The sequence below is a fragment of the Xenia sp. Carnegie-2017 genome, unplaced genomic scaffold, assembly GCF_021976095.1.
Source record: "Xenia sp. Carnegie-2017 unplaced genomic scaffold, XeniaSp_v1 HiC_scaffold_23, whole genome shotgun sequence".
Taxonomy (NCBI): Eukaryota; Metazoa; Cnidaria; class Anthozoa; order Malacalcyonacea; family Xeniidae; genus Xenia; species Xenia sp. Carnegie-2017.
In genome coordinates this window covers 12,645,187-12,671,177 of record NW_025813486.1, presented here as the reverse complement: position 1 = coordinate 12,671,177, position 25,991 = coordinate 12,645,187, and the positions used below count along the sequence as shown (strand labels likewise).

The following is a 25,991-nucleotide window of genomic DNA, read 5'->3' as shown; positions in this document are numbered from 1 at the left end:
TGCGTAATAATAGAGAATAGTATTTTTAATGATACAGTTTGACAATTCTCGACTATGAGATATCGCTGGTTTACAACTATCAACTGCTGGCTATAATGATAGCAGGAGGTCGATTCCAGCAAATTGTGGGCGGTTTTCAAGACAGACTATAAAAGTTTATCTGACGTCACAAAACTACCAATAAAGACAGACTTCTTTTTATAAACAAAATAAAAATAAATTCAAAAGTCACTGCAAAATCCTACTCATTTAGGAAAATAGCTACTAAAGACAACAGTTGTTCATGCAGAAATATCGCCTGTTACAGCTAAATTGATGATAGAGGTAATACTAGGGTCTAAAATACATAAGATGATTTAACAGCAACTTTAAATATAGCAACATATATTTTTACTGTAAAAACCAAATAGCGTTAAATGTTGTAGTATTTTTCTGAATACTTTTTTAAATATAAGCGATTCAACTGGTCACAGATACAGTTTAACTAAAAATTATTTATCATTAATAAGTGTTTGGTTCAATTCACATAAATGAAGAGCACGTACGACTACTATGAAAAATGACGTCACTCATATTCATTTTCCAGATCTTCATCGACAGCCTCGTCTATCTCCGCTTCACTGTCAGCAGCTTCGCTACTTTTTAACACATTGTGACTGACGGAATCCAAGGGTATGCCTAATGCTTTATGAATACCTTCAACAATTCTGGTGTCAACGTAGAAAGACACGTTTCCCCTTGGGATGTGTTGTCGCAATTCTTCCAGTAAAGAAAAGGCCTGAGTGGAAAAACAAGATTTGTTTAAATGGTATTCCGTGCGTTCGTATGTATTTAAAATTTTTGAAAAAATAACTTGTTATGTCTCTAGTTGCATCAGCTTTCACACTTTATACATATCCATACATCATAGAAAGTAAATCCACAAATTGAGGAAATAGCCAATTAAGGCTTGTGAACGTTTCTCGCCACGGGGGATGATGGGGAGTAATGTATCGTCTTTATTAATATTTATAGCAGCAATAAGTTGTATTAAAGTATCCATGAAAAGGAAGGATAATGAATTAGTTTTGATGCAGTAACGTTGAGTCTAGTAATATGCAGAATTAGAAATATAGGTTGAAGGATTGTGCAAAATCTCGAACAACCCACTGTTTTGCTCAACAGGTTCTTACTTTTGAAAAATTCTGCTCTCTCGCTAAATGTTCAATCATTACACCATAAATATCCCCAGTCCTAACTGCAGTCTCGATATCTGGTTCCTGGAGTAATATTTGACATTGTTGCATCGCTTCTACAGCATTTCCATCATACGATCTACAAAATATATATCAGACACTTTAAAGTGCACACGACATAAAATAGTTTATTTTAACATTTCAAAGACTTAATATCATAATGTAAATTTTTTTCAATATTACTTCAAGGTTGTTGTTGTGACTTGTATGATGTTTTAATGAACTTAATCCTATGTGATAAATCTGCTCGTTAAATACAACTTTTTATGATGTTAGTTATGTTACACAGTAACCAAGGTTAATATTAAAGAGAAGGTACACAATTGACTAAATGCAAGGAAGCAGGTAATTTCTAGTAAATTCAAAAATTCAAATGCATTCTGTGTGAAAACGTGCAAGCAGCTATGTAATACTCAGGTCTTGGATGCTATTTGTGATCTAAACTCCAAATATCACAAAACAAGAGCTAGTAAGGTTGCTCACGCTTGCACATAGTTTTTGTGTAATAGATACATATTTATAGAAATGAAAAAGTTACAGGACAAATATAGTTCATCATAAAATTACAGTTGAAATATCTAAAAAGAATTAGAGATTGAAAAATCATTATGAAAGGTCACACTATTTAACCTTTCATCATCCTTTAATGCAGTAAATGCAATTTAAAGACCAAATGATAAAGTGAGTGCAAACTCTATATATAACTGGTTTGCGGTAACATTAAGCAATGTTTTGAGATATTAATACTTAAGTCAAATATTTGAACTTTTTGATGTAATTAAGATTTTTACACTTTTTTCTTTCATTCTAACCAACATTTCATAAACAAAGGATTTCAACACATTTTAAACATGCCCAATTATCATATAAATGACACAATGTTTTTACTCATTATAACTGCACGAAAAAGTAAAATCTACGTCGCCTGCACATATACCTTTTTGCCTGGATGAATTTCTTTATTAAAGTAATTCTTTGTTTAATAAAAGCCAGTCTTTCTTCTTGTTTAGAAGGGTTTTTCAATTTCGCTTTGCTCAAACATTTATACGACTCAGACAACGCTCCTACAGCTTTTTCATAATTTTGATATTCATCTATTTCAACCTGTAATGTATAAGTTACTGAATCACACAGCACTTGCGCACATGGAACCACAGAGAACCACATATAGGACATGATCATGGCAAAAATTGAATATTAAAAATAGTCCATTATAAGACGTTGGACTATCTCGACAAGATTAAAACCACATAACTTTTATATCAAATAACTTCATTCTCCACAGAATAGGAATCGAATCATATTTTTAGAAATTTGAAAAGACTTCTTTGTTAACATATATAACGCATTGGAAACGAGGAAATACAAAAAATATCTAAACATGTAAATACCTGCGCGCATGCGTCGTAGAAACTGGCCAATGAATCGAGCGCCCTTCCTTTTGTGTAGAAACCAATGATATTCTTCATGATATCAGGATCTTTTCTCCAGTCTAATGATTGCAAATAGTTCGCAGCCATAACGTATATTTCACGTTGTCTTGATACGCCAGCAAAGAAAATGATTTTTTCCGTATCACCTGACTTTAGTAGTGCTTTCATCGCCTTCAAGAAAAGGATGTTACATTTTTTAACAAAACCTTTTGAACTATAACCTTACTGAGGCTCTAGTTACACGATACAGGATAACTCTTGTACAGGACTACTTTCTCTACAGGATACGCGTTTTGGTTAATCGATGCCATGGTAACTAATCCAGTAAGTTTCACTGCAAGAATATCTCTCTGTTTTGGAAATAATAAAAAAAAAACAATCCAGTCTGTTCCGGATGCAGAGTAAATGAGATGATCCAGTATATTTTTGTCGCCGAGTATGACCAATTTTTACAGAAATAAAATGAACTTTTTCAACTCTTCACAGGATAATTGCTTTTGTTAAGAATTATTTTGCTGGCATTTTTCAGTTAAACTGTACTCTTTTTTACATAAATTCATTACGACATTTTTCAACAATATGACGGGCACTACAACAACATGTGCTTAATAGCAGTTATATCATTACATCAATTTAAAAAGTAAAAACAAAAAGAAGTTACTGTATAGCACCTGGACGATGTGAAATATAGTGAAAAAACTTACAAGCACGTTAGGGAGACGATGAAGAGTGAAGAAACAACTTTAGGATGTCCAAAGAAACTTTACAAATATATGTGACGAACTTCGACCTTTCATACAAAGAAAAGATACTAACATGAGAGCACCAGTATCAGTAAACACACAAGTTGCTGAAAGGTTTTATATCTTGTCAGACTGTGTTCACATGAGAGAGAGAGCAAATGTTTTTGAATAGCAACCATGACAGTGTTGCAAATAGTTGAACGAGTAACAATGGCAATATCAACAAAATTAGAGCAAAAATACAAAGAGTTTCCACAACAGAAAAAGAGGTCAGGGAATAAGCTTCATCTTTTTTGCAGAACAAGCATTCTCCCAATGTATTTTCACTTTAGACGGACGCATATTTAAAAAAAGAAACCAGAACAAAACGCAGTGGACTATACCAACTGAAACGACTTCTACAGCATAAATGTATACAAGCGTGTGTGAATGCAAAATGTCTGTCTTTCGATGTTGATAGCAAATGGCTAGGAATTGAGCATGATGCACGTGTTTTGGCCAATTCAAATATCAATCAACTTTTTAAAAATAGCTCGTTACCAAGATGTCCCAAAGTTATAGTTGAGGGAGAAGACTATGTCCTTGTGGGCTTCATAGAAGATTCCACTAATCCTTTATCCCCTTATTTCATGAAAGACTTTGCAAGAGGAAAGCAGTTCTAGTTCGTTTTCTCTCCAATTCGGCATGCTTCGCGTCCGCCATCATAAAAGCACATGGTTTATTGTACTGTCGTTCAACAATGAAAAATGCGGTACAAAAAGCAGATCGGATTAACCATATAAATCTGGTACAAAAAATAATCCAGTATCGTGTAAGTGGGGCCTAACCATTCGTGATTTATTTTGCTCATTATACGAGATTTTACTATATTTGTCACTAAGCTAACCACTGGTTACCTTATTTTTCAAAAGTTATATATACCTTTGTTTTATTGCCAGCCTGGGTAAATTTCTTTGTTGCAAGATGATAAGATCCTTGTTGCATACAGCACTCCGCAATTCGTTCTAGAATTCTACTTCGCAACTCTGTATCGCTGAAATGTTTAGGCAAAGTCATCTTTTCCGCAAGATCTTCGCTTATTAGGACGTTATATGAAAGGCAAAGATCCATTGCCTCTTCATACTAAAAAAATAAAAAAAAATATTAAAGAAATTCATATTCTTGAAACAAGTCTCATTTATAAGTAAACTTTACAGTAAACATGGGCTTTTTGAAGACATGCAAAGGATGCTTTAAGGAACGCTTTACTTTGGACGATTGTTAACAACAAATTAACATATATTGCATGAGACTCAGGGAAACAGTGTGTTTTGTTTGCTCGAAACAGACATTGCTTCCCAACGCGAAACTCTAAACTAAAGCCGGGGATATGAAATGATTACAAATATAAGTCATTTTCTTACTTTCTTCCCTAGAACAGCTATCTCTACTGCTCTGTCGTACTGTCCATGTTCCATAAAGAACTGAGAACATCGTGACAACATTTCAGGATCAGTATTTTCCGTAAGATCGCCGGCAACCATTTGCAAAGTGGAAAACTGCTCCGTTTCAAAACACAAATCAAGCGCTTTGCTAACTTCGCCAGCCTGGTCGACATTAATAAAACAAAGTAAATGGTTTGAACACGGGAGTAACGTTACATGTTTGTAGATGTAGATCGTCCAGGTTGGTATAGTCCTGAGAAGGACTGACTCTGAAGATGACTACCGCTAAGGTTGTTGAAACGTCAGTCAACAACAACAAAAACAGTCCTTCTCAGGACTGTACCAACCTGGACGATCTACATCTACAAACATGTATTAATAAAACATATAAAAATATTCCACGAGAACAAACAACAATGAAAAAAATTTAGTGTGGCGTTCATAAGCAGGCTCAAGAATTAAAGTTACAAGGATGGGTTGTCTGACAAAGCCTCAAAAGAGTAATCAGTTAATATACGTTACATTATCGTGTGAAATAGAAAAATACATACACAAGATACAACAACACAAAAGTGATTTTCAAATCAGTGTCAACAATATTGAATCTTCATGCATAGTATGTTCATGTTACCTCACTACTACTTTTCCAAGAATTTCAAATGTACGATACAGTTTATCATAACTCACCACAAACACGTAAACAAATAAGTCAAGCTTACAGAGGGGAACAGTACTTTAAATACGCATCTGTGCTTAGTTATAGGCTTAAAGCTTAAATTTCCTTGATAAATAAATTGTAAAGATATTTTGAAAATGATTCGTGAGTTTTCTACAAAAAAATTGACGTGCCTCCAAAGTAAACGAGAGCGATCGTTTAACCTCTACCACACTACTTACTAGTGAAGGGTAAGTCAGAATGTGTGTTTAATGCCAAATTACCAAAAAAATTCCATACAAAGAATACGAATTTCTGAGTGCTATCAAACAATTGAACATATTAAAGGTTATAAAATATAATATTGTGTATTCTAACCTTGTGGTACAAGATGATTGCTTTGTCTAACGTATTTGAATTATTTTCGTAGTATCTAGAAATAAATAAGGAATAATAGTTTATGAATAAAACATTTCTTCATTAAATATTAAACTATATGCCTATGTAATTCTTAGTGTAAATATAATTGCCCAACATAAAACTTTTAAAATGGCCATGGGTGTATAATTTTATTAACAATAACGTTTCTTCTTTAGCTTAAGACATCTTCAGATTACAATACATACATGTAGGAAGTTTGAAATTATATATTCTAATCATAAATTATTTACAGGGTGTTAAATTAAAAGGTATAGTGATGACAGTGTTGTGTGATTTTTGTCTTTAGGGATAGAGTGGGGTTGAATGAAATTAGATAAGATTTAGTGAGATGGAACTGCTTTGGACATTAAGAGATGGTTTAAGTTTGGAGATGAAAAGGCTTTCGTGGATGGATAGTTCGTATGCATTAGGAGAAAATGAGAAAAGATGTCATTGATGGTTATTTCAATGGTTTCGTCTACTGGAATAAAGTAAACAAGGAGGTGACATCAAAACACCACTCTTTGTCATACGTGGGTAAAACCACGCGTATTATCACACGTAGTATACGCGTAGTATCACACCAGAGTAGTATCAGAACATTTAGATATCCCTCCTTAGACAGGAAAAACTTCATCTAGTCCAGTCAATTCCAGTGTGCTCACCCATCTCAAAACCGCTAATCACTTCGCCGACTTTGACGACTTCGATATTATATTCTCCTCTCCTAATGCATACGAACTATCCATCTACAAAAGCCTATTCATCTCCAGCTTAAACCATCTCTTAATGTCCAAGACAGTTCCCTCCCACTAAATATAATCTAATTCCATTCAACACCACTATATCCCTTAACACAAATATGACAAAACACTATCATCACTACACCTTGTAATTTAACACTCCGTGAATAATTTATAAATAGTATATATGTTTTCTAACTTCATACATGTATGTATTGTAATCTAAAGATGTCTTAAGCTAAAGAAGAAACGTTATTGTTAATAAAATTATATACCCATGGCCATTTTAAAGTTTTATGTTGGGCAATTATATTTATAAGAATTCGCTTTCCTCCTGGCAAATCCATTGTTACAATATTAAACTATGTCTATGTAAATGACATTATGCTCACACTATTTTCATACTATGACATATTTGTTATTTATCATACACTTTTAAAGCAAAATTTATATTTGTCACTCTTTCTTTTTAATACTTATAAACAATACCTTGCAACATCTATCATATCTTGTGGTTTGCTAAGCAAAGCAAGATTCATCAATTCATTATCCATCCCACTTTCCTAAACGTTTTAGAAAATCGATCAATTTTTTAACAATTCAAAATGAATATATGTTTTTCGAAGCTGTAATTGTACAAAGCAAATCTTTAAATACGACGAGGAAAGCGAACAAGCTTTTAGTTGCAACAGTTTTGTTTTACATGGTAATAATGGTTAGATCACGGAGTTTCTCAGATTTCAGAAGAAACTTCAATTTAACATGATCAAAACAGAAAAGATCAATCATTTAAATTTATATTTAGAAGTTTTAGCTGATACATAGACGTTCATAAACATTTAAAAAAGGAAAATCATCGTTCAAAAACTCACCACAATGGAAAACGTAGTGTACAAAACACCATACACAGAGAAACAGTAAAGCCTGGACATACACTTATACATTCATTCTAAACATACTTTCTCAGGCAAAGCTACACATGCCCCCTTAGTCTTCACATTTAGACACACATGCTTCCTCTACTCTGAGCCACAACGGACATACTCTTTCCCTACTACATACATTTTGGTTGCTCATGTCTGTTTTAGTCTGAATAGTTGACTAAAACACAATAACCATAAATAATACAGCATATGTAATCTACACAAGACATAGGTACTATGAAATTAAAAAACATTAGACACTCATCGTTTTTGTGAGGGGTTCCTAAAATGTTTGGAAAAAATAAGCCTGTCCCTATTGAAACTTTTACAGCACGCTTACATTCTTCGTACACATGCTTGCCCTGACTTGATTTCTGTGTAGCTTCGCACGCCCGCAAAGTCAGTAAATTTGGATATACATGCTTGATTATTCCCGCCATGGAATTTTTCAAAAATATTTAACCAACATACCTTGGCCAGGCGTATAGCATTTGTAAAACAATGAGCACGAGTATAAAAATGGATCGCGTCTTTAGTATTCTCCTAAAACCAACAAGAAGTCAATAAAATAAAGAAGTTTAAAAAAGCACTATAATTTTTGAATTATTTATTTTCCTGCACACAAATCCCTTCGAAAAGTTATTTTGTTTGAGACCAAAACAAGGTTGCTTCTTCCATTATTAAGCCCTAAATAACCAAGCTCGAGGTCTTTACGGAGAAATATCGGACCGATGTTTTTTTGTACAGGCCGAGCCCGTAAAGTGAGGTTTGTACAAAAAAATAGAGGTGCGATGTTTCTCAGTAAAGACTGAAAAAGGGAGGTCATTAAAAGGGCTATTTTATGGGATTATTTAACCTGAAACAAAGCTTGCTTTCTTTCTCGTCCTCGCTATTTTTACGGGTTGATTTTCACTTTTCTAGTTTTCGCCATTAAAAAATAAATTGTTTCAAATTTATCGTCTGGACAGTTTAACTGTTTTCCAAGTGTATTTCCTTCGAATCACTGTTTGCTTTACGAACTTTATTTCCATTTGACTGTAAAATTAAGTGTTTTGGACCGTAGTCGATTGCGGGAAGATAATGGAACGGTAAAATGGTTTTGAGCCAATCAAAGCGCGCCATTTAGCCGGAAAGGACGCTTGCAATAAAATAATATGTAATTTCTGGGAATGAAGAATGTACTCCACATTGACTTTTCAATTAATCAAGCCAGGACATCTCGCTTTATATAATCAGCGACTCAAACACACACCCACCCACACCATATCTTGACTTGCTAGTATTTAATAGAAGAAATGGATCAGCATCCAAGAGCATAAGTGATGAGCCATTTGTAGACCGTGAGATTGACACGATATTAATCCGAAAAATTATTAATTATTGCTATACGCTAAGCAATTCGACTCGATGCATTGTCAGTGTTGCTATAACAAGTGAATAAATTACCTGATTCTCAAATTGTCTGGCTAAATGATAACTGGCCGCTCGATCACCAGTGTCGTTGCAGATCTCTGCTGCCTGCAGGAGTGAATGATGGACTCAACTTAAATTGTTCCAGCTTTTAAAAGGTAACAACAGGAAAAGTCAAAAGTATAGCTACTTTAAGGAACTTAAAAACGTGTTCAACACTGCATTCAAGATTTTGATGAACGTTGACAAGGCAAAAACTGACAATAGACAGTGTGCTTCAAGGGCCATCCCTAAGTATCAATTATTGTAACCGATTCTATTTCACACATAAAAAAGTATATGGTGTGAACTAGTTTCATTCATCAAAGGAATCTCTTTCTAAACTCGTAATAACAAAAAAAAGCAGCTTTATGTTAATTAACAACATAAAATCAAATAAACTTACACCATTTCTGCATGGGTATATAACCTTGAGTTTCAGTGTTCGTGAATCCAAAACTGACACACAATAGTTTTTAACATAGATTTAGGCGCAAAAGATTAATTTCAAAAAATAAAACTTAAGGCGCAAAGACGTAATTATTCGAAGCCTATACAACACTTGGTTCATATCTTTTTCTAAGTTGTTTAGGTTGTCTAGCTTGTACAGGTTTTCAGCGTTGAACAAAATAGCACAAATTATACTTTTTTATATTCAATATCTAATGGGGTTATTTTCTAACCAACATCCTGTCGAAATACATTACGATGAAGCAAGATATAACAAACAAATTTAATCAATGCGGGGTGAGAATTTTACATTAAGCCATAATATGAAACAAGTAAAATTTCATAGTATTTATAAAGTTAGTGTAAACATGAAAGTAGGATAATTTTTTATGATAATAATAGTATGATAATTATTTTCTCATAACACAGCGTAAATCATGAGTTGAGTTAAAATTTAAAGATGTTGAAATTTTAGCTTTAAACTTTATTTAACCATATTGAACAAAGTTGAAACAATATTAAACAAAATAACAGTCGGATCTTAAAGGCAACGTTGAGAACGTTCTTCCATGCATGCCTTTAATAAAATGGTCATAGTAAACTTGCAAGTTTATGTGTACAAGCAATAAAACTAGGTGCAATGGCGAAAATTATCTTTGCGTTGCATGGGGAAAACATTTAGCATTTCGTTATAACCTATTTTAAAAAATCACATCCTTAATTTTGAAAAGAATGTCATATTTTGGAGCTAAAATACGATTTCTGATTCCTTACAACTAAATATAGGATGGAATCCATAATCACGATATTGAACTCCAAGGCTTCTAATAACTTTAAAACGCTTGAGCATTTCTTTAAGGAATACTTACCTTTTCAATATTCCCACAAAAGCAATGTACTCGAACAAGAGAAAGTATGTCATTTGCAGCTTCATAGTAATTTAAGGCAACTTCCATTTCCCCATTGCTTTCCATGTATTGCGCCCACCATTTACGAAGGGATCTAAATTAATTTTGGCAGACAATAGTAAAAAATCATTATTTTCCCACTTTTGGACAAGATTGCTGATTGACATTCATAATAAATCAATAATATCCTGGTCAAAAAGTGATAAAAATGTTTAAGTTCAACCGTTGTTTCGGAATTCCAAAGGGAGGAAAGGGGGGGGGGGAGAGCAATAGACACCCTTTTTCATGGACAATTGGATTATAGTGGAAAATTCAGCATCCTACGTATGTATGTTTTTATGCTACTCTCCCCATAGAGATTATAAATAATACTAGAAATTGCATTGATGCCGAATTAAGGCGACGCGTGAATTGGGGAGTGGGGCAAATATAGGTCTCGGATTTAAGCATTTTTCCAGTATGGATGACAAATATACGTTTTTTGAAGTCTGTTAGCAGTTGAATTAAAGACGAAAAAGGACTTTTTATCAAGCAATGACTGAAGGACTTATAATTTACTAAATGAGAATAAAAAAACACAAACGTGTTTTGCAAAATGTGAGTGGCTTAAACTATCTAAAATTACAATAAAAAGGAAGAATCATTGAACAATTTGATTGTGATAGTATTTACTATAGTATTTACGCATAATATATACAAAAAAGTCAGAAATTCATAGTCTTCCACTTACCTTAACATCCGGGAATCGACTTTGCCCTCCAAAAACACGTATCATATTTCGGACTATAGATTATTTTACGATGCAACCTCTAGTATTATTTTTAATCTCTATGATTCTCCCTCCCCATTTACAAACAGGTCACGCAGTCCCTGATATGCACAATGTATCAATTAACTAGTAATGACAAAAGTTTGTTATACTTATCGCTTGTTTTCATGATATATTTTTCCAGTTGATCAGGACTGGCCATTAACATTCGAGGTACTTCAAATCTAAATGTGTCCGACTTCTCGTAACTAAAACACATGATAACAAAAGAATGACATAGTTGTATTTTATTTACATTAACTAAATGCTATGGAAATTGTTCACATGTAAAATTATTTCATAATTCCCTGAATAAATGCAGATTGTAAAATAAATGAGAATATAACAAAGTATAAATTCTCCAATTTACATGTTACGATTATACAAGGCTAAAAAAATATAATCTGACATTTTCAATTTTGTGTGGTTGACAAAAAAAACTTAAGCCTAGGCCACACTATCGTCCATATCGACGAAAATTAGAACGAAAACAGCCGCAACGAAAATCTTGAACGAAAACTCAACGAAAATTTCTTTCCTGCATACTAGAAGAGTTGAACTTTTGACCTTTTTCGTTGAGTTTAACGAGGTTGTGAAATATGCATAGTATAACGAGAATCAAGGCCTGGTTACACTATTGTCTACTGCAAAGACATTGAATAAACAATTTTAGAAAGAGATCACCTACTTGGTTATCGCTCCTTGAATGTTTCCTGACGTTTCTAGAAATTTAGCGTAATTATAATAAGTTGTCCTCAAATGAACTCGATCGTGAAGTTCAGCGACCTCAATAGCCTACAAGAAAGATAATATAAAGGATTTCTTTACACAACATTGATACTCACATGGTGTTTAAAAAAGGCATGCTTAAAAAATACCTGAAAATTTTACCTGTTGATTTAGTAGAGAGTAGAGAGTAGTTTGGAAGTAAACATGACTGCTTAAATAAACTTGTCAAGTCAAAAGAACACTCTCTCCTCGTCTACTAATCCGTTTTGATATAGTTTAAAATAACTCCACTATAATAAAAAGACTCGTTCGATTTTGAAAGAAACCTATACATCGTTTTCCATTTGCATTTTTTTTAAAGCAAATCAACGTCATAACTTAGTCAATTTGTAAGAGTTAAAAAGTGACTTGTTTTGCTTAGCTTCAGAAAAATGTCAATGTACCTTGGACCACTCATTTCGTGCTTGATAAAATTGATTAAGAATATCATAACGTTTACAAGACTTCAACAGCCTTTCAGCCTCTTCCTAAGGAAAAAAATATTTAACAAATGTAAGTAATAACTTCAAATAATGTTAAAAAGTGGCAATGGATTAAGTCTTTATTGCTGTACAGGTCACCATTGCAGATGATGCCTTTTCCCGCAGAAAACACCTAATGTCTCTCATAACGAGATAGCCGCCAGTGTAGTTAAAGTAAAGAGAAAAAATTCAGACATTGTACTTTAGATAAGAGAACTTACGCTTGGCATAAATAAATTTCATTGCTTATTTCAAACAGTGGCATAGATGGTTTTAAGGTTTGGTGTTACAACGTTAATCATTCTTGTTCATTCTTTTCGGAATTTATTGTGTGAACGCTAAAACATTTGCGCATAAAGTACTGAGTAAAACGTGAAGTACAAACCAACATATTCAGCTGGATAGCAAGTATTGCAACACGAGCATCAAGTTCTGGTTCATTCATTGCTTTTCTCAATGATTTCGCAGCTCGGGCGTTTTTCATATTTCCCAAGCAAACAGACGCCACATCCAATCTCTTTGTCTTCACACACATGCGTGCCATATTTTCCCACACTGATTGACTAAAAAAAAGACAAGATTCAGTACATCACAACACCATTGTAAACACTACGTTTTTGTAATTACTTAAGAATATCTTGTGACAAAAATGTTACCTGGTCTTATAAACTACACTAAAAAACTACCTTACATACACTATATTAATACTCTGATGTAAACTCTACAACCTGTTGAACTATGTTGTAAAAGTTATTTTACTGTAAAGTTTATATAACCAATAGTGATTGGTCTTTTTTAAAAACGATACGTATCTACGCATGACATTAATGATAGAATCGATTTTAGCTTCTTCAAATTATGGAGGCAATATTCACAGTGACTTTAAATTTTATGAATTTCTATTCTTCCTATAGCTGCTGTATCATTGTTGTAACGCTTAACCAAAAACATCACAATCGCTTCATCCAACCGGCTAGGAATTCAAACAGGATACATAAAATATTGGATAAATTTGAGAAAAAATTTGGTGTGCATACTTTTTGATAAGTTTGATAGCTTTAAAAGCTTCATCCATATTGCCCGTGGCAGACAAATAAGTGAACTTCAACATGGCTTGCTTAGCATCATCAGAACCATTTTCTAATCCATCGAAACCTCTCATAGTTCGTCTCGTAGAAACACGCTGCAAACTGAAGGGAGCAGTTGCCCCATCGGCACTTTTTTTCTCGTCAGGAACCTCACTTTTCTAAGAGAAACAAATAAAAAATGTTGTGTGTTTTGATCCACAATCGAGGAAGAACACAAAAAAAGGCATGTACGTAATTAGACACAATAAATGGTGAGCCAAAACAGTCAATAGCAAAGCAACTAACGAAAATCGCCTACGTAGAATCAGAAAAATTGTAAACAAAAACACATAAACAACAACAAAGAAAAAACATTCAACATTACGTAATATACACAATGTATCTAAAAAACTGAAAAATAATGAAAAACAGTTATGAATTAAATAATAAAACACGAAAATTACTTAACCTTAATTGTCAGTGAAATGAAAACGAGTCAAAACAAAAATCATATGTTTGTCTGAACTACTAACCTTTGTTGTGAAGTAAATGAATGGAACGTGGACGCCTAAGAATCCTACAAAAAAGTAAAACAGAATTGTTTTTATCTGTGATAATTTAGTGAGATGAAAAACCATAATCAAAATTTTCTCAGAATGATTTGACAAAAAATACTTCAATTTTAGATGCATGAAAACACTTAGTTCTGAACTATAATTAATCTGAATTTCTTACTAATAAACAAAATAATGTACATTTTACTATAAGTAATATTAATGCAATTTACATTTTACGTGAACATTGAACACATTTACCTGTATAATGTTCTTCTTCGGGAAATTGATCAACCAGTATGATGCCATGATCAGGAGTGCTAAACAACGTTACTATCAAGGACTCCAGCTACACAGATCCGGAAAGAAAAATACTTTAATCGAAACGATGCAATAATTAAATAAAAATATGAATTTTGGCATCTAAATTATATGAACTTCATAGCACCGAGACAAACTACGACAGTATTTACTTCATGCAAAAAGGTTGGACAGCAGGCCCAGAGATTAGCAAATGTAAAAATTGCCGACTATATTGCTTTTCATGACAAGTTTTAAACAGTGAGCAGCAAATTTGGTCATGTTATCAAAGTTTCAGATCATTAGCACTGTTTATTACTTTCGTAATGTATTTTTTTACATTAAGCAAAACGTGCAATAATTACATAGAACAACGAAACTTGCAGACTGACTACAACACTTCAAACATGGCATTAGGAAAGTGACTATGTGGGAAAATATGTAAACAATCTTTTCAATGCAGATGTTCTTACGAAGATGTTTTTATGCTTTATTCTATACAAACAATTTAAATTGATCGTATATGAATAAAAGTTTTGCAGGCCTTGATAAAGTTTTATCTGTCCAAGGCACATTCATTCAATTAGTCAAACGTGCATACAAAACAGTGCACAAAGTTACATATAAAAACTTACGGGTCCATTTGAACGGTTCGTGTCTTCTTTGGCGCGATCTGCGTTACCTGGGGCGAGTACAGCACGGCAGACCAGTAGCTTGGATTCAAAACGATCCCAATGTGTTTGCATAGGATAACGACCTGCCACTTCAATGGTAGGGTTTTCCCCATCAAGATCATTGCAACCGGTGTTAAAGTCAAAAATTTGTACAACATCTAATTCCATGTCCCACACGAAAAGTCTTGAATCGTTTATTTCTTCACCCTAAAGATTACGAATTCCTGGAAATCAATATTTTGCTCCAATTTAAGTGCATTGTTTGAAATAGTAAAAAAAAAATTTTGTTGCGAACATCTTTCCATTTAAACGTATCGAGTTCCCAAAATAAAAAAATATTGAGCGTAATAAATCTAATTTATTTTTTTGCAAACTTGGGCAGTGTTCTCCTTTAGTAAACTGTTAACATGACATAAAAAAACACAAGCTTTTCCATTGTAGTTAAAAGGTGCAACCGTCTTTCTAAAAATGACTTTTCGAAATTCAAATTTTCATTGTATTAAATGGGCTTGTGGGAACACGTTATACTTTCAACAACAATCACACGCATAAATTCTTAAAATCTGAAATTTTCAATTCTCTAATGATGTTTTCCAAATGACGATTTCACGCATCAAGACTAAAAATCCGATTTTGCAAATCAACTTGGAAAGCTACAATGATTTCGTCATCTACCAATTCAATGCCTTCAAGAGTATTCACATTCACATGACGCATTCGCCATGCACTTTATCAGGATAACATTCGACCTTCCTCTTACAAAAAGCGCGCGTGAAAAACGAAAGTGCTGCAATTGCAAGTGTTGCAACTACACATTGCTATAAGAAGTAGTAGCGTGCATAAATATTCATCACAAAGACGAACAGAAATAACAATGATGATGATGACAATTTTTCAAATGCATTGCGACGTTGCCTACATCGAAATATTACAATATTTAAATATGTAAATAAATGTTGGTTTTTTATTACGTAACAGTGAATGAAAACAATTTTGATGAAGAAACAACTTTTGTAAGTTTGTGTCAAAATTTTACACAACCTACCTTTTCCCATGTTATGCAAACTGTATTTCCGGTACAGTTTACTTTAGCCGATAGGATTTTCGTTATTGCTGTGGCAGTTGAATCAAAACATTTCGTTTGACCATGGATCTTGGCCTCTCTAAAATAAAAATAAAACGTAGCGTATTTTTTTAAGATTATGAGAACATGTGGTCAAAGGATGATTGATCAACGCAGTCAAATAATTCATTTCTTTTGGATAGTGAAAGGAAACATATAATTATTTATGGGAAACAAAAAGCCGTAGATAATTGTTCATGCTTCTCGTTTCTCTTTTATATACAAGTAACGGAGGAACAACAATTCAACACGGATTAAAATAAATGTGATAACGAAATTTAAAACTCGCTAAATGTTGAACAAAATAATCCAAAATTATTCACTTGCCGTAATTCAATTCAGGAGTAATAGTTATAAAATTTTAATTAAATCAATCATTAAGCTGACAAAATGTTATAATATCATTCAATTTCATAAATATAGTCATTTTTATTACGAAATGACAGTTTCATCATTTTGATGTACTATATAATCAAATCTTTTAAATCTTCAAAAATAAACATTATTTTCTTTTTAAAACGATGTTATATTTTTTCACTCGTGTTTTTATTGTGCACCAATACCGAGAAGACATTAGAAAAATGGAATCTTAAGTTTTTTTCTTTACTTTAAATATCATTTGATCTACAGGGTTGTGCTGTTCTAAAATCTAAATCTTCGTGCGAACGTATCATTACCTTCGTGAAAAATCCCAGACTTTAACAAATCCCAAGATCGTTGCCGATACCAAGAAAGAAGAACAAACATCCATTACGATAGGATCACCTTCAGATTCATTAAATGACAGAACTTGCTTTACAGTTCCCTTAAAAATATCAACTATATCAATTTAGTGAATAAAGTTTCAAGAATATGAGGGACTGGGACTAAGAATAAAAAACATATGTGTAAGAGCCAGAACAAAACCAAAGGCAGACTAAGTACTTTGAATACCAATGATGTCACCAAGCTTGTATGTAATCAGTTTACCTGAAAATTTCGTACTTGAATTTTACCAGGTTCCAATGTATAAACACTTTGAGCATGCGCAACAACAACAAGGGAATCGCATGTAAAAGAACCTAAATGCAAACATAAACATAAAATAGTACACGTTAACGTAAAAGTAAACACATACACTGTACATTACTTTAAAGCAATAATAAAAACATCATAGACATAATTCTATACAGTTTACTGGTTTTAATGTTTCGAATAACCAGTCTTCTGGGCGATAAACTCTGTTCATTGGTTTACATGATGACATTGGCACAAATAATATATAATCACAATAAAAGTATTATTTCTTCTTTCTAATCTTTATACTTGCACAATAATGCCACCTTTTTAGATATAAACTGATATGTTGGTGTTTGTGATGTTTGTTCGTGAGAACTCGACATAACTTGTAAAAACAAAACATTTTCTAGGACCACAACAAATAACTCAAATGCCATTGTAATGCAAGTCAGCTCATATAAGTTAGTTGTAATTTTTCACCTGCAGCTCTGACCATGGACATATCAGCAGAAAGATCGTAAACAACAACACGTTTACCGTCCCATACAACAACATGTTCCTAAAATAAAATAAAACAAAAATAATAAAATTCGGAGTGCTTAAGTCACGTAACATGAAGAAATTTAGAAAAACGACGATAAAAATTGGCGCTACTATATTATTTTTTAAAATGGTTGCAAAAATTGGTTGGTTTTTTTTCACATTTTCTAAAGAGCACTCCTTATACAGCACTTTCAAAAACTCGCTGTTACACTAATGAAAAATTTACGTGAGGCGGTTATAGTGGCGTATCCAGATCACTTATACGTATAGCACTGCTATGCACATTTTTTTTCAATACATTTGTCTTCCAAAACAAAACATTTTTTAATAAACGTATAGATGATCATATCTCCATTTAATTTAAACGTATAGATGATATTTACGCAACAGAAAAAAAACTTGCAGACTGGTTACTCTAACGTTCTTTTACGAATACGACATTCGACAGTAATCTAATTTATAGGAATATTGCAAGATACCAAATTCCTGTTTTAACACAATTCTCTCTCGTGAGCATCTAACCTTAAATGCTTGAATTGCTTGCTTAAATAAGAGGAATTCAATGTTTTTATAGTTATGCACTTATAAATACATGAAACCACACAATCAGCACAACAATCCCTCTTACTGAGAATATTATGGCAAGATACTTCATGTATTATCTCCTAAAGCTATTCATAGAAATCCATTTTAGCCATTGTGAGAAATAGCTCTAAACATGTGTTGAAAAATGACATTATGAAGCATCTCAACACTCACCTTGAGAATGTATATTCCTTTGATGTGAATATCTGTTTTTAAATCATGACAAACAGAAGTCTCAAATTTCTCTATTCTCAATTGACTCGGTGAGATTTGTATTGCAGCTGTCTAGAATATCGCAAAGAAAAATCGCTATCTAAAATATTTAAAGATAATTTATGGATGAAGCGAATGGTGGAGTTTGTTTCACTGTGATAGATTCCTTTAATTTTAGCAGATATATTGAAGAGCGACAACTTACCAAATCATTAAAGTGGGAATTCATTGTTTATTCTTTCAGAATGATCACCGATAATCCAGTATTGACCCCAAGGAGTCCTTTTCCACCCCATTATAAACACGCGTGAGGTATTTTAAATAAGAATTTTTCGTTTGTTTCAAAGAAAGATATTTAATTATCATCTCACGATGCATACATCAACCACAAGAAATCCTTTCGCTTTAAAAAACAAATGTTGTGGTTGAAGTGAGGATAGAACGTTTTTCGTTAAAATGATTACTGATGATCCAACATCAGCACAAAACAACCCTAACCCACAACATGAAATAGAAATGCACAAAAAATATGCGTGGTCAATAATACCTTAAGTTGTAAAACATATTCTTGCACTAATGTTGGTGAAGAAAGCTCCCATTTCATTTCGCCTTCAACTTCGGCACCGGTCTTATTTGCGACGCTGTGCCACATAGCAATTTTGCCAAGGTTAGTTCCACCAGCAAGAATACCTAATATAATATAATGAGAATCACCATAGTCTTTTTGAATTGACATAGACATTCCACGGTTCGAAGAGCGACAGCAAGTCATTTTTTCACGTATGTTTATATTTAAAAATAGTCTTTCATTTATCACATCTAAACTCAAAAAATCGTATTCTTTATATTTTAGGCAGCTCCATATTAGTCAGTCCTCAGTAACTTAACTTAAAAGTTCCAACGTCATAGAGAAAAGATAAAATTCACGCAAACGTTTCTAAAAGAGCTGCTAAACATTTTCTGTTGGCAAGCTAAAAAATATTTCCTTGACATATTTACTGTTTTTATAAGAGAAATGAATAATAAATTAACCACAACAAAATTAACTGACCTTTACTTGAGGAATAAGCTATACAAGTTATGCATTCACCAGAATCATATTCACTGTTTGGCAGTCCAAGAATATAGTTTTGATTTTCTCCGATGTCAACCATTCTAGAAAGGGACATCATATAATGACATAAAAACAAACACCAACAAACCGCTTGCATAAAAAGCACAAGAGATCAGTAAAGCATCATAAATGTACATGAATGTACGCGCCATGGAGCAGATTTGCTGCAATTAGTTTGAATCATTGCCATGCTCATGTTCAGTAGCAATTTATTTAAACATTCAAGCAAAAGATTACAACTACAAAATACTGACACCACAGGCTATGACAATTGTACGTCCGAGGCAATCAGCATCTTGTACGTTTGTACGTTGTACCACGTACTGTATGAACATTGCAATTAATATTCGCATGGTCAGTAAAATGATAAGAGAGTGGCTTGCTCTATTAACTGTATTTAGGATTTAATGCCATAGAGAGATGACTAATATAAAAACTAACAACAACCACGCTCAAGTAAGGTGATCTTATACAGTCGTGTAACCAGCCAGCGACTTTTAGTCCCACCATGCTAACTTCAGAACACCATTATTCATTTCTTTGCAAATCAATCCTTTTTACAGTGAGCGAACGGAGAAAATTGGCATAAAAGAACAAAATAAGCGAGCTGGCCAAGTCACAGTTGATTTACAAGTAACGAATCTTTTACGTGCCATTAGCTGGGAGATCAAAAAGTTGTAGTGTACTCAAAATATACGTGGAAATTGTTTTCGTTAGTCATCGACATTTTTCAAACTATTTCAAGTAATTTAAAAAAAATAAAATGTAAACGAGTAAGTTAAATGGCCGATAATTCTCTAATCGTTATCATTGTCTCTGGTTTGAAAATTTAAAAAAATATTTTTAAAGACAGTTGGGAGTTTTGTTGTACTAAGAGTTAGAAGTTTATAGCTGACCTTAAAACATTCTCGCCAGAAGCTGTCGCTAAAACACCTTGACCAGCCCAAATCGTTGATCGCTCCCCTGAGCCAGCAGAAACCTTTACCTGAAATATGCATAAACAATCATTGTAGAAATCGTCTTTCCTTTAAATAAGTTCTTTATGTATGTAAGATAGACAATTAAAGAACATTCACTACAAAAGGCTTACATTCGTGCAATTTGATTGATCTTGCCATGTTGACTATTGCATTAAAAAATATTGGCATTAAGATTTGGGTAAAACTGGGATTACGCGAGGAATTAGGAATTTAGGTTAGGAAAAGGGACATAGAGAGGAGAAAGCAGGTGGAAATGCAACTTAAACTTAATTTATACTGGAAAAGAACAGGAAATGACGATTTCTAGAAATCAAAGAATAACACGCATTGATAAAATAAAGAGAATGTAAAAAAATACGTCAGAAAAATATGTTCATAAACGAAATTATGGTTTCAATTCAACCCTTGCCACAAAGGGGTGATCTTAAGTCAAAGGTTTGCCACTGCACTCATAACTTCTATTACTGGATTGTGGTCAATAACAGCTTAACACGGCGTAGCTTAATTGCAACATGGTATAAATAGAAGCTACTTTTTTAGATAAACATATAACACTATTGTTGCAACATTATACAATTATATTATGTCGCAACATGTGCAATACGGTCTTAAAAGTATGCAAGTGCAAAACGAGTTAATTATTTACTTTCATGATTTCATTTATATTGCCATCAGATAATACTTCATGTTGGGTCAACATCATGCTATCTGAGACAGTAATAACAGCATCTTTTCCGTCATAATACAATAAGGTTTTAACACTTCCGTCAATTGCAAATGACGATGTAGTATGACCATGATCATCCACAAGAAAGACAGTACCTAAAATATAAAAGGATGGGTTTATTGCACCATTAACGAGCAACTTGTTAACTTCAGAACTAAAGAATTGCTTCATTAACTCAGCACTAACAAAAAAATACATGCACTTTTCTCTCTCATTGCCACCTACCGTCTGCGGTACCAAAGATAAACGAATTGGCAATTTGATTAGTTGACTGTTTTCGCTCCTTCGCCGACGAGAATAAATCAAGAGCATTTTCGTCTCCATTTACAGCAGCTCTCGCCAAACCAATCATATCCCTATAACACAATGATATGTGCTGGGCAAGATAATGATTTCATGATAAAAATAAACAAAAAGCGAAGAAATAATGAGAAAACAACTTTTTTGGTAAAACAGTAGGGAAGTAGTATGCATTACAAAAGTGCAATGGAGAAGAGTACTCCATGGTGAAATAAAATGTTAAAAGAGTACTTTGGAGTAGTAAGTTGTATGGTAGGATAGTAGACTAGAAAAAAGTTATACAGTAGAATAAAACAGTAGGGCATAAAAGGTAAAGGTGCAGTGAACACAAGTAGCTATAGAGGGAATTGGAAAAAACATATAGTTCGAGAGAAACAGAAAAAAAACTCATAATTTCAATAGTATAAGAGATAACACAAAAAAGCGAAGAAATGCAATAAGTGAAATTTTTGTTGTGTAGGTGTACCTTATAAGAAGGACACCGCAAATTTAGCTTTTTTAAGTGATCGTTTTTGATGGGTGTACCAAATTTTTAAATTATTGAAAGGGCACCAAGGGCTAGGGAACTTCAAATGGTTTGAAAATTGACGAAATGTGCAAATTATTTGCATATAATAAAACACAACAAAGTGATTTTGGAGGATTTTTTGTAATGTTTGCTAGAAAAAGAAAAACTGATTGACAAAAACTAATATGAAATAATTCTATTACTATTCTAAGTTTCTAGTTTAATGACGCAGCGAGTATAGAACACTCACAACTCTTGAAAGCTTCCAAAGCCTTTGGCATACGTACTTGTACAGAGATTACCCCGTTGTATACCAATAACGGTAACATTAAGTAGGACAAAATTGAGATCAACTTATTGTTAACTTACAGAGCATTTTCCTGAGATGATAGACGTCTAAAGAGACAAGCTGTAATGGCAGAGCCACAATCGTGTTGACGTATAGGAGCATGTGATAAACCTCCTTTTGAATCTGCTTTCCATATGCCAAGTATACCATTCTAAAGAAATAAATTTTCTCTTTCAAAGAAAATTTTTTTAAGTTGAAAAGATTTCTTAAAAAGTGCAAGTCGTCATCTTTCAGATAATGCAACTTTTGTGACACACAAATCCGTGACGTACGGAGATTCGATACACGTTGGACAGAGTTAAAAGTTTGATAAATTTATCATCGACGAAAACAGGTGAATTGTCATTTTACTATCAACGCCAGTGTCATGGCTACAACATAAACTATTGTTTATGTACGCAATTGTTTGACATTTTTTGAATAATTACTTGGTTTAAATTGTAATGTTATATTTTTCTGCTCGTGCTCTGTCAAGAATTCACGTGCATGACAAAATTTATGAGTAAGATTCTGTAAGATTCTATGATATTTTGCAGCATTATACACAGATGAGATAAATTTTAAGTCTAAAATCATATTGGAACGACTAATCACGACCCTAAAATACGTGAGTATGCATTTGCTTCAATGAATATTTTGTTGAATGCACCAGAAATTATCCATGGTAGTTAAGAAAATGGTTAGCAACTTGGCATTATGCAATGGAGCATGTGTGATTTACAAAAGAAATTACTCCAGTTAGTAAAAGAATGTGTATAAATTAATTTCAAGGATTTTATGTATTCCTACCTGATCAGCAGTAACAAGCTTCTGTCCATTATGATTCCACTTGATTACAGTAATGTTACTTTTGTGAATACTGTACACTTCATGTAAGTCATGATCATGTTCATTCCACATGTTCAACTCTCCACTGGTCCAACCAATTGCAATAATCTTGCAAACTGGATGCCATGACATAGAAGATACTTGACATGAAGATTTAATTACATTGGACTCACCCTAATGGTTCACCCTATTAAAGAATAAAAACCAAATCAAATGTTGTTGAGGCAGAAAATGAAGTCAAAAACAAGCAATAGTACGTACGTACATACAATGTGGACACAAACCAGTAAACAAGATACACTACTCACAGAAACATCAAACAAATGAAAAAATTTTCCCCAAGATGTAAAATAAATGTAAGGAAATGATTCATTTGAACACTAAATTTCTATTTTAAACCATTTGAATGAGGAGATTTAAGAGTCCTTTTGTATACTGTCAATAACAAAAACACCATGTCACTTTGAATATATTTGCAACTAAATATTGAACTTAAATCAAAGAATGTTTAAGAATCAAAGAATAGATGAGAACAGTAAGTAGTTTGCATACCTATCTAGTACCCCTGTACGGTATGCTATCATAATATGCCAATCGCAGCCATATTGGTGAGTGATTGTTATTAAAATTCAATTGTTTAACAGAGCATGAAATTTAAGAATGTTAACACTGCAGGAACTGTGCATTTTTATATTACAAAAATTATATTCAAAACTACTATTTTTCAAGAAAATTCTGTACCGGTAATGAATAATATGGTATAATATATATATATATACACAATTCAAGTAAAATTTTGACAAATTTGGCAAAACCCATCCATAACCTTTTAAAGCTGCATTTTTCAAACAATATGCTTGTCAATAAAAACTTTTTATTAGTATTTTCATTTTCACAGTCATTTTCATTGTATGCCCTAAATAATATTGTTGGCATAACAGTACTTCACTTGAACTTGTACAATATTATAAGCCTTTTAAAGATGAGTTTTGTACATATTTATGTACATTTGGACAAAAGAAACACTAAATATAAATTTTATATCATGCTTTAGTGATAAAGGAAATGTATGTGCAATGGTTACATAATTCAACTTCGGTATACAAGTACCCAAAATCTCTCACATGTGCAACAAAATACATTCAGATTCATGTCCAGGACTTCGCTATTCAATTTATATCTTACTTCATCAAGGTAAAAGTTTACTGCACCACCATCATCTATTGAGTTCTTGGATGCAACAGCCAACAGAGAATATGTTCTATGCCATGCAATCTCAGTGTTGGATGTTAATGTACTTTGAATACGATTATCAAATAACAAGGCCATGTTCTCTGGTTATAACAGAACCAATATCAAGCCAATATGTTCTATAAAATGTAAAAACATATCAGCTTGTAATTTATAATAAAGGTGTATATGAAACGATGACTCGTACTAGCTGCTTATAGGCAAGTATATAAAAAGAGGTGACTTTAATTTGGTTCAGGTTAACTTGGATGCAACCTATTTGCAAGAATCAGTCATCCATTAAAATATTTTGAAAGGATATAACAATACAATTAAAAGTTAAAGGACAATAACAAAACAAATATTTGGTTCTCTTTTGAATTTATCAACAACTGTCATCATGAACATAACAGCACTTGTCAATTGTCAAAGCAGTTTTCAATTATTTAATAAATGGCAACAAATAAGAGGAACATTTTTTATAATACTTGCTTCTTTGTAGATGTAGATCGTCAGGTTAGTTGAGTCAATTGATTTATAGTAATTACTATACACTTCAGTTGGTTGAGTCCTGAGAAGGACTGTTGTTGTTGATGTTGACTGACGTTTTCACGTCAGTATCATATCTCCAGAGTTAACTTCCGAATCACTTGACTCTGAAGATGACTCCCGCTAAAATTGTTGAAACGTCAGTCAACATCAACACCCACAGTCCTTCTCAGGACTCTACTAACCGGGACAATCTACATCTACAAACATGTAACGTAACGATACTCTTTAGTTCAAACCATTCACTTTAATATATACTTCATAGGATTATGCAGAAATAGAAATAATCACATAACTATTGTATAAAGTCTTTTGCTTGTGTTACCTTAATCGTTTTCCATTCAAAATTGTCCATTATGAAGATATAAAGTGTGAGTGTGAGGAGGCTGTGAGTGTCAGCGTTTCTCTCGACTTAGTGTTGCTTTCTGTGGTTGCTATGGGAGATATAAGCAAATTATTATGATTTATAAAAATTTAAATACACTTTGTATAAATAAGTTTATTATCATCACTTTTTTCCTTTATTTTCTTGTTTAAAAGTGTCCTCAAAATGATGGCTATATAAAATCAAAAATTACTCGTGGATGCATGTCCCCCGACCACCAATGTTGCGTCTTTGGCGCAAGCAAAAGGACCATTTTGAAGTCGGTGGCCATATGTTCTTGAAATGTGTCTGTTTACTTGACGAAATTATCCAAAACAACACCAAACCTTCATCGCATAAATTGCTACATCCGTGGTCAAAAACAACTAATCACCACAACTTTAACATGAAAAAAAAACACAAAAAAAAATTCGTTAATTAATGAACCTCTACATTTACTTAAAACTTCCACCCATGTTGTTTATTGAAATTATGGGTTGGCTTTGCTGAAAGAAGCCTTAATGATCAGGGACAGATTATCCA

General features: G+C 32.9%; 1 protein-coding gene across 1 annotated transcript; it reads right to left on the bottom strand.

Moving 5' to 3' along the window:
• On the bottom strand, positions 1-24,653 carry LOC124449132 (intraflagellar transport protein 140 homolog). Its single transcript, XM_047000082.1, is given in 33 exon segments — positions 1-778; positions 1,173-1,314; positions 2,173-2,339; positions 2,627-2,839; positions 4,333-4,533; positions 4,815-4,997; positions 5,869-5,923; positions 7,143-7,216; positions 8,048-8,119; positions 9,023-9,094; positions 10,345-10,477; positions 11,305-11,400; positions 11,880-11,986; positions 12,364-12,447; positions 12,827-13,004; positions 13,479-13,687; positions 14,042-14,085; positions 14,324-14,411; positions 14,998-15,243; positions 16,082-16,199; positions 16,837-16,964; positions 17,129-17,220; positions 17,639-17,717; positions 18,461-18,571; positions 18,705-18,794; positions 19,047-19,189; positions 19,551-19,654; positions 20,510-20,598; positions 21,240-21,415; positions 21,546-21,676; positions 22,498-22,628; positions 23,267-23,479; positions 24,491-24,653. Coding segments are annotated over 33 exon segments (4,326 nt in total). The 5' UTR covers positions 24,635-24,653; the 3' UTR covers positions 1-565.
• Between the last annotated feature and the right edge of the window lie 1,338 nt (positions 24,654-25,991).